The sequence below is a fragment of the Balaenoptera physalus genome (assembly GCF_965194825.1).
Source record: "Balaenoptera physalus genome assembly, chromosome: 19".
Classification (NCBI taxonomy): Eukaryota; Metazoa; Chordata; class Mammalia; order Artiodactyla; family Balaenopteridae; genus Balaenoptera; species Balaenoptera physalus.
The window spans coordinates 8,041,359-8,054,986 of NC_138900.1; the positions used below are offsets into that span (position 1 = coordinate 8,041,359).

At 54.1% G+C, this 13,628-nt stretch overlaps 1 protein-coding gene across 2 annotated transcripts in view; it reads right to left on the minus strand.

Moving 5' to 3' along the window:
• Window positions 1-13,628, minus strand: part of GRIN2D (glutamate ionotropic receptor NMDA type subunit 2D) — a 30,561-nt gene that overhangs the window by 12,230 nt on the left and 4,703 nt on the right. For both annotated transcript variants that reach the window (XM_082437361.1, XM_082437360.1), the window contains 8 exons: window positions 10,374-10,993; window positions 6,461-6,575; window positions 5,850-6,061; window positions 5,412-5,580; window positions 4,696-4,849; window positions 2,105-2,230; window positions 1,675-1,904; window positions 367-527 (listed from right to left, as the gene is read on the minus strand). In XM_082437361.1, coding sequence (XP_082293487.1) covers window positions 367-527; window positions 1,675-1,904; window positions 2,105-2,230; window positions 4,696-4,849; window positions 5,412-5,580; window positions 5,850-6,061; window positions 6,461-6,575; window positions 10,374-10,993 — 1,787 coding nt within the window. The remainder of the gene's footprint in view (window positions 1-366; window positions 528-1,674; window positions 1,905-2,104; window positions 2,231-4,695; window positions 4,850-5,411; window positions 5,581-5,849; window positions 6,062-6,460; window positions 6,576-10,373; window positions 10,994-13,628) is intronic.

A 13,628-nucleotide genomic window follows, 5' to 3' on the forward strand; every position in this document is an offset into this window, starting at 1 on the left:
AAAACTTATGAGGTGGGTTCTCTTGTCATCCCCATTTTACAAAGGAGGAAACTGAGGCTCAGAGAGGTTGAGTAACTTGCCCAAGGTCACACAGCCAAGAAGGGACGAAGCCAGGATCTGAACCCTGGCAGTCTGGCTCCAGAATTCATAACCACTGGCTCTCTGAAAATATCCTAAGGCTCCTACTCCCAGAAGGGGGAGTTCATTCCCACCCTCAGTGATCTCTGCCCTCCAAGCTGACCCACCCTGGGCTGGCCTCTGAGGCTGATGAATGACCCCTGACTCCTTGCCATCTCCGAGCCTCCTCAGGGGCCCCAGCAGCCCCACTCCCCACCCCCCACCTCCCGGCCCCCAGTCTGCGCTGACCCTGCCTTGAGCTGAGTGAGCGCTTCCTCTACGCGGGGCTGGTTGTAGCGCACCATGTAACTGTGCATGTCGGGGTAGTTGCTGCGGATGTTCTTCTCTGTGGACCCGTTGGGCACCGTCCCAAACTTCAGGGGCGGGTACTGCTCCTGGGGCCGCTGGAACTGGGGCAGAATGGGGAGTCATTAGGGCACCCCCCAGGGGGCATCTGGGTCAAGGATGTCCTCAACCAGCTGCTCCATTCTGGGGGACACTGGCAGACACCCCAGTCCAGAAGTGTTTCTGACACTTGCTCGCCATGACCCATGGAAACACTACTCTTCACCCATCACATACATCCGCAGTTATCTGTACGTATGTATGCAGATATGTATACATACACATGCGCACACACAGTCAGGAGTCATATTGAAATATTTAATCCCCAGTATGGGCTGATCATGGTCCAATCAGAAGAGACACGGGCAACAAAACTCCAGACCGGTCCCAGAGGCCCTTGATGGGCCAGGCATTAACCCTTAACTTGCTGGATCATGGGAGGTCCCAGGGGCAGGGGCTGGCATGGCACCGGCTGGGGAGCAGTTGCTAACAGTTCCCAATCTGTTCAGAAATAGTTCACTATTTTAACAACAGACCCAGCCAGATAGGTGTGTGCTGGCCTAATTACCTAGAATGCAGTCAAACATATTTTGTATTCTATTTTAATCCATTCCATTAAAAAAAAAAAGTCTGTTGTAATCCATTGAATTGGTTCCTCAACCTTCTAATAGGTCATGACACCCAGTTAACCACGTTAGTCTCAAAGTGTGCTGTGCAGACCACCAGTCCCTGAACGAACTGTAATCCGTGATGAGGTAAGTACAGAAACCGAGAGAGTGAGCGTTTCAAGCTATTTGACAGAATAATTTTATGTCTGTTGAACCTAATAAATAAAGGTGTGGGTTGGAATTTTGCACGTCTTGGTTTTAAATTTTATTTTACTTTTCCAGTAATGCCTTTCTTTTATATTTTATAAAAGCATTGGTCTCCACTGGATTAGAAATGTCAAAAATTAGCCCTTCATCACAGTTTGAGAGAAGCACTGGTCTAGAATATTCCATTTGGCACTACTTCCCCTAGAATATTTGGGGATACTCTCTTCTCCTTGGAATATTTAAATAGTCCATTGTGAAACATAACCATTTTCCTCCAGAATATTCCATTCTACCATTCTGGGACTCTTTCGGGGAAGAGACCCCCCACGAATCCCCCCCTCCCCGCATCTGCCACCTCCAACCTCAGCCAATTCCCTCCCTCCCCAAACACTCATACCTTTCGGTCACTGAGCCCAGACACGGTATCCACATACTCCTCCTGGATCATGAAGGCGGCCAGGTTGGCTGTGTAGCTGGCGAGGAAGATGACGGCGAAGAAAGCCCACACCAGCACCATGATTTTGCTGGTGGTCCCCCGGGGGTTCTCCACGGGCACCGAGTTATTGAACACCAGGGCCCAGAGCAGCCAGATGGATTTCCCAATGGTGAAAGTTGAGCCGCCAGGGCCTGCAGGGGGCCAGGAGGGGGACATGGACCCCAAATCCCTTATGCTCAATGAGGGAGCAGAAAGAACTACAATTCCCAGTGGCCCCTGAGGCCCCTGTTGCCTCAGGAGACCATAGCTCTATCCCAGGGGCTTTGGGGAAACGTAGTTCTATCTGTGGTCCAGGCCCTCTGAGGTAGGGTGATGGAGGAAGGGGACTCACGTTTGCCCGTGGCCAGGCTGCGGTTGTAGCCGACGGGACTGAGGTACTCAAAGATGAAAACGGTGACGGCGACCACAGTGAGGCACATGACGAACATCATCACCCACACGGCAGGGCTGTATGGCTCTGAGGGCAAGGGGGTGTGTGGCCATGACTCAGCCAAGCCAAGGCTTGGGTGCCCACAGACATGTGAACAAGGTACAGCCCAGATCTGACCCCGTCCTACTCTGCCCTCTTCTTGGGGACAGACTCATTGCCCGCCCAGACCCCTGGCAGGGGTGGTAGGGCAGTCTCTCCCAAAGAAAATCATCTCAATCATTTCTGTGATTTCAACCACCATATAGAAACTATCTCCTAAATATGTTTCCTGAGCCCCAGACCTGATTCTCCACCTCCCCCTAGCAATCCCTCCAGGCCATTCATGTCCCACACGGAGCCCAGCACCGACTCCCAGCCTCCCCATCCTGGGAGTTCACTGTCCATCCAGTCACCGCCCATCCAGTCACCGCCCAGACCCTCCCTCCCGCATTTGCCACCCTCACTCCCTCCTTCCCTCCCCCTCACCAGCATCCTGTCAGTCCCCAGCCCTATGCTCCTGTCCTCCCCCCACCCCCCCACCTCGGCCTTTCCTCTCCATTCTCTCTGCCAACAAGGCTCAGGCCACATCCTGTCCCCTGGACCATCTCCCCATCCTCTCCTCTCCAGCCCTTCCCCCCACCACGGCCCTAGAAGCTCTTTCTACACCCAGAGATGACCTGGCCTCTCCCCAGCTCACAGCCCTCTGTGGCTCCCCAGTGCCCCCAGGACAAAGTCCCTGCCTCTCAGCCTTGTTTCCACTCTCATCTCTGGACTGATCATTTTTTCAAGAACCCATTGCTTTAACCACCCAGGACTCACAGTTCCCCAAACGAGCTACATCCTCTCTGCCTCTTTCTCAACAGCTCCCCTACCAGAGGCACCACCCTGACCTGTCCATCAGCCAAACCTGAGTTCCTGCATCCCCTTCTCACACTGCTTCCGGGAGTTCACTGACAACAAACCCAAATCACTCTTTCTTGAGATCAGTACCCGGGATTTGACCTCCCTGGGCCAAGTGTAAGCGGCCAGGACTGCCCCTGTCACAGTAGGGTCACCAGCCTGGACTGTCACTGCAGTATCTGGGGACATACCTGTCACCTCCAATGGGCCACGTGATGGGGCATAAACATGACCTTGTCACTCCCTTGCTGAAAGCAGGGGCCCCACTTTGGTGCCTGTCAAGGTGCCCTGCAGAGACCTTGGTGCAAAGAGGAGGCCACAAGAGACACCGTTGGGGAAACAGACAGAAAACAAAACACCAAAGAAGGGTTGTCCCTTCTCCTCTCAGCCCTTCCGCCTCCCAGGAGCTTTGCTCAGACTTCAGAGAGCAGGAGGGAACAGACGTGAACTGCTGCCCTTGGCCTGATGTACGCTTTCCCTTTTGTCTTCTCCAAGCTCAGTAAATGAGATCTCTACCCAATCTACCTCAAAGCCAGCAACCCATTGTGTGCCAGCTTTCTAACCGCATCCTAAGCCTGTTTACTTGTCTCACCCTCTTGGCCATCTTCCTATCCTGCACCCCAATGTCACTCTGCACAGACCTCTGCAGTAGCCTCCTCATGGGCCTCCTGCATCTGCAGACCCACTAGTGGGATATCTTAAAAGCCTAAATCTGATCGTCTATCCCCACACTACCGCCTGCAGTTAAAAGCCTTGCCATTGCAATAAAAGTAAAACCCAACCTTCCTACCATAGCAACCAAGGCCCTGCTCGATCCACCACCTGATACCCTCTCAGCCCTCACCTCCCACCTCTCCCATGATCACTCACTGCCCCCTCCCCAGGTCACACAGGCCTCCCGATAGTTCACAAATACCCCACGAACATTCCCACCTTGGGGCCTTTGCCCTTAATGTTCCATCTGCTTGGGACACTTTTCCAGCCAGATCTATGCAGGACCGGGTCACCTGCTCAGAAGGACCTGCCTGTCCACCCACAGCAACACCGACCCTATTCTTCTCTGTCTCTTCCCCCGGCTTAATTTCTCGTAGTATTCACCACCATATGAAATGATCTTGCCCATGTATCCCTTTAAGAGATTGTTTTCTGTCTCCCCCATGAGGCCCTGGGAGAGCTCTTAAAGGGCAAGGTTTCCTGTGCAGCCCAGAACCTGGCACATAGTAGGTGCTCAATAAACATTGTTTGATGGGGCCCATGCTCATCTCTTTTCCTCATCTCATACTTATATACAGGGGAAGATGGTTTTTGTGGGGCCTGCCGCTTATACAATTTGGAGGGTTCTCTTTAAGAAACAAGAAAATAAAATTATGAATACAAGGCCAGGTACAGGGCCTTGAAGGGGCTGTGCAGGAGAAGGTTCCTGAAGCTCAGACTTTCTTAGCTTCATGGTAAAATTGCTTCTGGTGGGGGAAATTCTCCCATTTTACAGGTTAGGGAACTGAGGCCCTCAGTTCACCGGAGTCACCCTGCTGGTACAAGCAATAGCAGGATGGGAAATGGACACACAGCTGCCCCCACACCCCACCCCTTGCCATTCCAGGGCCTGGGCTCACCGAGAAAGGCCGAGGGGGACACAGTGCCATTGCTACGCGCCACCATAACGCTGATGCCTGTCTCCACGAAGGGGACGGAGAAATCCACTATCTCGGACCGCTCCTCGTTGATGGTGAGAGAGCCAATGGCCATGTCCGCGCGCTGGTAGAACACCTGGGAGTGAGGACAGGGAGGGAGTGAGGGAACCCGGCTGGCTCAGGACAAAGACAGGTCCCAGGAGGAGACCAGTGACAGGATGATAGAAGGGCTAGGAGGGTGGCGGGGTGGATGAGGGGGACGCAGGCAGAATGGGGCAGGAAAGATGGAGGTGAGAGTCGAGAACAAGAGTGGGAAGAAGTGGCCTCCAGCCGCATCCTCCTCTCCCAGCAAGCCTCTGAAAGTTTTGGGCTCCATCCTCCAGGCCCCGCCCCCTTTCCCTAATAGTTCCACCCTCCGAGCCCCGCCTCCTTCGCCCCAAGTGTCCTTCCTCCTGGCCCCGCCCCTCCGCCAAGGTGGGTCCTCCTCATGGCCCCGCCCCTTCAAATCCAGGCTTCTCACCTTTGGCCACGCCCCTTCGGCCCCAGCGTTCTCCCCTCATAGTCCCGCCCCCTCAGAGCCATGATTCCTGCCTCTTGGCTCCACCCCCTGACCCAGCCGCTTCTCGGCCCTGACCTGGTCCCGACTCCGCCCCCCACCTGTCTTGTCCCCGCCCCCACCCTCTCCCCGCCCACCTCACCTCCCCGATCATGCCGTTCCAGACACCATCAATCTTTTTGCCGTGCTTGCCGTTGGTGACCAGGTAGAGGTCATAGCTGAAGCCGATGGTCTGCGCCAGCCGCTTCAGAATGTCGATGCAGAAGCCCTTGCAGCACCGCTTTTCTGGGCGGGGGGCGTCCGGCGGAGGGCTGCGGGGAGCGAGCAGGCTTGGGGATGTTGGGGATACCTCCCCACCGCCCCCCACCCCCGCCTTATGGAGGGAGGGACGAGCAGCAGCTAAAACTATGGTGGGCATCGCTTTCTGGGGAAACTGAGGCTCAAAGGAATTACATGACTTGTCCGAGGTCACCAAGCTGGACGGCTTTCTGGGTCCCAGGGGAGGAGGGGGCTGGGGCTAGGACTACTGGGCTTCGAGAGAGGATTCTGAAGCTGGAACTCCTGGATCCCGGGCTGTCACCTGTGGGTGCGGTTGAGCTGGCTCCGGCAGGGGACGGAGTCTCGGATGCAAGTGCCACTGATGGGGTCGGCGGGCTCCACAATGACGAAAGGCCTCTCTTCCAGCGTGGCCACGGTGAGGTGCTGCGTGTCATCCACTGGCTGCAGGAAGCGGCCGTAGCGGGACCACAGCGGGTACTTGAGGCGGAGAGTCTGCTTCTCCCAGCTGCCCACCTTGGCCAAGAGCAGGGGATTCAGGCTTCCTGATGGGGACTTTCTAGAATGTTCTGGCCTTCACGGCCTGCCTTCCTCGTAGCCGCGAGCTCCCAGCTCCTTCTCCCTCAGATCCAGGAGTCTGGGCCTCCTCCCCCACCTCTCCCTCGGACCCAGAAGCCCTTTCCTCCTTCAGACCCACGAGTCTGGGCTTTCTTCTACCCGAACCCAGGGGTCTGGATTCCCAGTCCTTCCCCTTAGGACCTAGAAGTCCAGGCTCCCAGCCCCTTCCTCCGTCAGAGGCCAGAATCCAGGGCCTCAGCCCCCACCTCTGCCAGCAGTCTAGGTCCTCATTGCTTCTTCCCCAGGACCCAGGAATCCAGACCCTCTCCCACGCCTGAGGTCAGCGCCGGGACTCACCACCTCCCACGTCCTGTCTCGGGTGAGGGAGATGACCACCAGGGAGGGGTTCACCAGGAAGCCATCCTCATTGAAGGAGTAATCCCGGTTATCCCAGGTAATGTTCATGAAGTACCTGCCCAGCAGGAAGGGAGGGGACACGTGGGGACCTGAACTGGACCTTGGCAGCTGAAGGCCGAGAAAGTCCCCCTTCTACTGACCAACCCCAGCGCCCAGTTTGAATCTCTCCTCTAAGTTCTTGAAAACCCAAATACGCCTTTTCTCTGGTAGGCACTCTCCCTTGGCAGCTCGGTGCCTCCAGGACCAGGTCCCAGACCCTCAGCCTGGGTTTGAGGCTCTAGGGGACCCACCTGCCTCTGCAGCCCGATCTCTGATCACTGCCCACCATCAAACTCTCTCCGCCCAAATCCTTTTTCTGCCCCACAAATACTGAATGCAGGGTGTCCCCCAAACATATCAAGTGGTTTTCTATCTCTAGGCCTTTGTAGGTGCTTTTCTCTCTGCCTAGAAAAAAACCCTTGGACTTCCCTGGTGGTCCAGTGGTTAAGACTCTGCGCTTGCACTGCAGTGGGCACGGGTTCGATCCCTGGTCAGGGAAGTTCCACATGCCGCGCAGCGCGGCCCAAAAAAGAGAAAAAAGAAAAAAACCCTTATTCTTTCCCTCCTCATCCTGACCAGTTCTTAGGTGTTCAAGACTCAGCTCACGTGTCCCTTCTTCTGGACAGAAGCCCTGGGAGGGTCTCTGGACCCCCAGGTATCTCTATTATACAATGGCACCCTGTGCTCTGAATGCCTGTCACATCACCCAGGTCACTGGACCAGACCCTTAGCTGCCATCCTTGCCTCCTCGCTCCCCTCCACCCAGGCCATCAGTCCCCAAGCCCCGTCCTTCCTGCCCCTGGGATATCTCTGCCCCATCCCCTTCTCTCTGTCCCCACAGCCCTCCTGGACCCCTACCCCAGCCTCCTACTTGGCCTCCAGCCTCCAGTCTTTCTCCTCCAGTCTGTCCCCACCCCACCCCGGAGAGGTCTTTCTATACCCCAAACTGACTCCACCTCTACCCTGCTCATAGCCCACCCATGGCTCCCCAGTGCTCCAGAACAAAGTCCAAGCCTCTCAACCTGGCATTCAAGGCCCTTGCGGCCTGGGCCCCTCCACCTAACCAGCCTCATCGTTCCCAACCCCTAATTCTCCACCCTGAGCTATTGTGGTCTCATCAACCTGCCCAGGTTTTTCTCCCCTCTGGTCCTTTGCAAAGTGCTCTTCCCCCTGCCTGGATTATCTATTTCTGGTGGACGCCCAACTGCCCTTGCAATCAAATCTAAACCCCTAACCTGGCCTAAATGCCCTACCTGAGCTGGGCCCCATGTTACTCCACCATACGCTGCCCACTTGCCCACTGTGCTCCAGGCACACTGGCTTTATTTCAGGCAATTCCAGCCCCAGGGCCTTTGTACCTGCTGTTCCCCCTCCCTCTCTTCACTTAGATCTTAAGATAGTTGGCTCTTTCTCTCTCTCTCTCTCTCTCTCTTTTTTTTCTGGCTGTGCTGCGCGGCCTGTGGGATTTTAGTTCCCCAACCAGGGATTGGAACCTGGGTCCTCGGCAGTGAGAGCATCGAGTCCTAACCACTGGACCGCCAGGGAATTCCCTTGGATCTTTCTCTTTATCCTTTTTTTTTTTTTTTTAACCTCCAAATTTCACCTACTTGGAAAGGCCTTTCCTGACGACCTCACCTAACCTAGCACCATAGACATTTGTTATACATTCTACCTGCTTTATTTTCATCTCAGAAGTTATTACCTGCTGATGTTTTTTTCCTTTCTTTTCTTGTCTGTGCACTGATTGTCTCACCTATGAGACTGTAAGCTCTGAGAGCAGAGGCCGTGTTCAACATTATACCCTGTTCATAAAGCAGGGCTTGGCACACCACAGACTCTTGACAAAAGGCTTTTCAATGAATGAAATGGATGAATGAATGAGCAGTTTATTCTTCAGGTCTCAGCTTAGATACCACCTCCTCCTGGAAACCTCCCTGACTCCGTAGGCTGACCCATGACTTGTATAGCCTAGTTTGGAAGGTTGACTGGGGCCAACACAATTCCTCTCCTGGGAGGAAGTTAGCTGTGAGATTTGGAGGCATGGGTGATGGAAAGGATGGGCTGAAATGGTGAGTACGATGAAGGAACAGAAATTCTGGGTAAGCAGAGCTGGACAGCCCCTGGGAGTGGCAAGCCTGAGACAGAGATAGAGATAGAGATGGAGATGAAGATGGTGATGAAGATGGAGATGGTGATGGTGATGGAGAGGGGGAGGGAGAAAGATAGACACACACACACACACACAGAGAGAGAGAGAGAAGCAGAGAGGATCAGAAAGAGAGAATCAGAATGAATTGAAAGAGTAGCTGGAATTGAGGAATTGGCCTCAATTCCTGATGTCTGGCTTTCTGTGCATGTTTATCTTTCCAATAAACCCCTTTTTCCCCGAGGAAACTTGAATGACACTCTGCTTCCTGCAACCAAAAATGTCCTGGCTTTGCAGTACTCTCCCCAGTGCTCCCACAAAGTCCGTGCAACCTCCATTACTGCAAATAACATGCTGTGTTGTCATTATCCCATCCCTGTCTGCTACCCCTACAGGACCCTGTGTTCTTTCAAGAGAAGTCCATGGTCTTATTCATCTCTGCGTTCCCAGTGCCCAGCATGAGCCCTAGTTCCTAGCGGGCGCTCAGTAAGTATTTATGAACGAGGGATGCTTTTCTCATCCTCTTGCCCTTGGATCCTGATTCCCAGCTCCCTACTTCTCAATTCTCCTCCCTTAGGCTTTCTTCCCCACCTATTGCCCCTTCCCAAGCTCAGCTCATCCTCATTTCAGCATTAAAGTTCTCTCCTTCCACTGTCTGTCACCAAACTCATCAAGTTCTCACTCCCAAAGCTTCCTGGGGTGGAGAGGCTGTTTCCCACCAAATCCTGGTCTCCTCTTCTAAAACAATCATGTGTCAGCTGGGCACACACCTACCCAGCTAGAATTGACATTCCCCGAAATTCCTTGCAGCTAGCCCAGGGCGCGGGCAGGTGATATTCAAACTCTAACAATCAGTGCAGCACAGGCACTACCCAATCAGAATCGATGTCTAGCCAATCTGCATGGATGCGGCAGTACACAACCAATAAGTCAGTCCTGGCCCAGTGACTACGTTCTCACCAATGGGATGTGAGACTCGTCCCTTCCACCTCACTGGCCATAAAGGAAATGGCTTGTTCACCTCCTCGCTTTCCCCCTTTTCATGCGCTAGAATTCAGACGTGCCCTACAACTCAGCTTCGACTGTGCGGAAAGGAGATGGCAGAGCAACAAGGTGGGAGGGTCCTGAGTCCCTGAATGATCACATGGAGCGATGGAGTCTCCTGATAACCTGAATCGTGCATCTCTGGACTGTTAAGTGAGAGAGGAACAAACTTCTACCTTGTTTGGGACATTGGATTGTTGGGTCTTTTTGTCACTGAAGTTCAACTCCTACTCTAACTAGGGTATTTCACCAAATCTAAGATGCTATCAACTAGAAAATGTGTCACGATTTTTACCTACCACAAAGGAAAAAAATGCACTGCCCGTGAAACCTTGGTAGGCTATCAATTGTAAGACATGTCTTGGTTTCAAAGACATTAAACTATGCAAAAACGCGCATCCTAGAATCATGAAATATAGTAATACACTCACTGTATCTCAGGTGCTTTTTTCCAAATCACCTGATTTAACCCCAGAAAGGAGACCCAATTACACTCGTTTTACAGAAAAGGAGACTGAAGTTCTGAGAGGGGACGTGACCCATTTGAGGCCACTCAGGCACAAGTACCCCAGGTACTCAGGCTCAGGAATCTTCCCACAGCCCTCCCAGCCCAGCCCCACTCACCTGTGTAGACTCTCCCCTCGGTGGGTGCGGTTTTGGGCTCGACAGTCATGGCCAAGTTCAGGCAGGAAGCCATAGTCACGCAGCAGGGCCTGGGCACCTCTGGCCACTACGGCCACGCCAGCTGCCACACGCCGGGCCAGATCATCCCTCCAGCCTGCCGAGCGCACTGCAAACAGCCCGGCAGGCAGTGGGGCGCCTCCTGGCAGAAGAAGGGGCTCCCCAGGGGTGCCCGAGCCCCCGCCTCCAGCCAGCTGGGGCCCCACCATGAACCAGACGTAGCCGGGCCCAGTGAGGCCAGCCTCCTCGGCTGCCCGGAACACAGGCTCGGCCTCCTCACGGGCACAGAAGAGCAGGCGGATCTGCGCACTGACACTACGGAGCTGGGCTCCCAGCACGGCCTCGCCAGCCCCGGGGTCCAGCGTCAATGCCCCGCGGTGCTCCCAGCCCACCAGGCTGCCATCAGTCAGCACCTCAATGTAGGACAGGAAGGCCCGGTGGCCGGGGGCACGCGTGGTCACAGCTACAAAAGACGTCCAGTCGTATTCCTCCAGCACCTCGAAGATGACCTGAAGCTGCTGCTCTGTGGACGAGCCCAGCTGCAGGAAGGTGGAACCCTTCTCCTGCGGGGGAGGAGGAGGAGGGTGTCAGGCCACCCCACGTGGAGACCTCAGCGCCCAGCGGTCAATAAGGGACCTTCAGCGGCCGGTGAAGGGTTCACAGCTCCCAGGGGTCCAAAGGGGACCTCATCTCCCAGCAACTGATAAGGGCATCACCGCTCCCAACGGCCAAAGGCAGCTCACAGCTCTCAACATGGCAGGCTGACTAGCCGTTTGGCAAACCCAGCTCCTTTCCTTGCTGGGGCACAGAGCTAGACCTGGGTTATGTTTAGCCGCAGGACCGAGTTCTAGGCTCATCCATAAAAACCTCTCCCCCCATGCACCTTACTCCTCCCTGTCTGAGGGCAGATGCAGAGGCCCCAGAGAAGAGACCTAGGGGATTACAGAGCCAAAACACGGAGGAACCTGAGTCCCTGAGTCACGGCTTGGAGGCGAGCCAACTCCAATCAAGAACACCTGTTTGGATTTTAGATGAGTGAGAAACAACCTCCTATTGGGTTAAGCCATTGAGAAGTGGGGGTTTATCTGTTACAGCAGCTAACATTTCTGTAGTGAACACATTCAGCATCCTGGGAGGGAACTACAGTTCCCAGCATCCACTGAGAGGGACTACATCTCCCAGCAGGCCATGAGGGTGCTGAAGGTAGTCTCTCCCAGCTGGAAGAAGCTTTGCTGAGTAGACTTGCCCTTCTCTGCTTTTCTTCCTACCTTCCTGTCCCCTCCTTTTCTGTTTCCTTTGCTGGACTCGCTTCCTCAGTCAGAATTCTAAACATAGGAATGCCCTTGTTTCCTCTTTTCTTCTGTCCTCTCTCCCTGGTGATCTCATCCAAATCCATGGGTTTAAACACTGTTTCCTGTGTTCTCCAATATGGTAGCTACTAGCCACCCATGACTATTCACATTAAAATCAGTTAAAGTTAAATAAAACTTAGTTCCCTGGTTGCACTAACCACAGGTCAAGTGCTCAACAGCTACACATGGCTGTGGCTATCATATGTGACAGAGCAGATGAAGACCACCTTCATCATTGCAGAGAATTCTATTGGACAGCCCTCGGGCCCATATCCAGACCATCTCCAAGTCTTCTCGGCTCTCTGTTCAAAACATGACCTCAGCTGTTCAATCCTCACTATGGGCCCTGTCACAGCCCTCATTGTTACCACTCTCTTGCCTAGACGACAACAGCTTCCTAACCCATCTCGACTTCCTTTCTCGCACCTTCCATTCTCCAGACAGCAGCCAGAGTGATCTTTTCAAAATAGTAATTGGATTGCCTCCCTTCTTGGTTGAAAACCTTCCAATAATTCTACATCAGAATCAAAGCCAAAGTCCTCGCTGTGGCCCACAAGGCCCCGCATGACCTGGTCCCCGTCGCCTCTCTGACCTCATCTCCCATCACCCCAACCTCTTTGCTTTTCCTCAGACACCTCAAGTTCCTTCTGGCCTCAGGGGCTTTGCCCTTCACTGTCACCTTTCTCGGGGACACTTTTCCCCCCAGCTCCTCCCCTCCTCAGTCCTCAGGTCCAGCTCAGTTTTACCTCCTTGGGGAGGCCTCCCCTGACCACCATCTATTGAAGCCATGTCCTCGGTCATTACCTCTCCTTCAGGACAGATTTTACTCTCTGTTATTTGTTTTTTCTGTCTCCCCATTAGAAATGCAAGCTCTGTAAAAGCAGGGACCTTGTCTTTTTTTTTTTTTTTTTTAACCTTTCATAGCTGTATTCCCCAGAACCTAAAACAGCCCTGGCACAGAATCAGCCAATAAATCTTCCAGTAATGCGATGAGACAAGCAAGTGTACTTTCTCCCTAGGCATGTGCCTGCGGTTAAATGTGCACCGGTTAGGGCTGTTGTCCTGAGGGGATGAGGCCTCCCAGAACGCCGTGAGAGCACTGAGAGGCCCTCACCCTTGGCAGGTGGAGGTGTGCTCAGGAGACCACATTCCCAGTATTCAATGGGGGCACAGATGCAGCTGTGAGGACTACTCTTTCGTCCATTCAGAAACACTAAAGGGACTACATTTCCCAGAAGGCAACGGGTGTGCACCCAGCAGGCAGTGAAACAGAGGGGCACACATTTCTAAGCAGCAATGGAGGTACGAGGGACCACGTCTCTCCGTATGCCAAGGAGGTGGCAGCCAGGAAGTAATAAGTTCATCTCGCAGATGATCTGCCTTCAAATCTTTGGACAACCCCATGCCAAAGAGAAGAAGAAAGTTGGACAGAGATCTTTCCCAGAGTGCTCTGGACACGAGAGAACTACGAGTCCCAGCCTCCAATAGTGATCTAGTCACAAAGCCGCCGGCCCCCACAGCAGGGAATTGGTGGAGACTTAGGCTCCACCCACTCAGGTGGCCCCATCCTCAGGCGAGTCCCACTTCTCAGTTACACTGGCTCCACCTCTGAATAGGCCCCGCCCCTTCTCAGGCACCTCCTCTTAGCTGACCACTTCTTAGTCCGCACACAAGGCTTGTTCAAATTCTGCCCTTCCCTACCAGAAGTCCACTCCAGCTGGCCCCTCCTGTGCCCTCGGGAAGCAGGCCTCTCTCCAGGCCACAGCCAGCTCCAGCCTCTGCCCCGCCTTCCCTGTAGGCTCCTGGCTTTGACCTCTCATTGGCTGAGCCTACCTCTTTGGGGGGC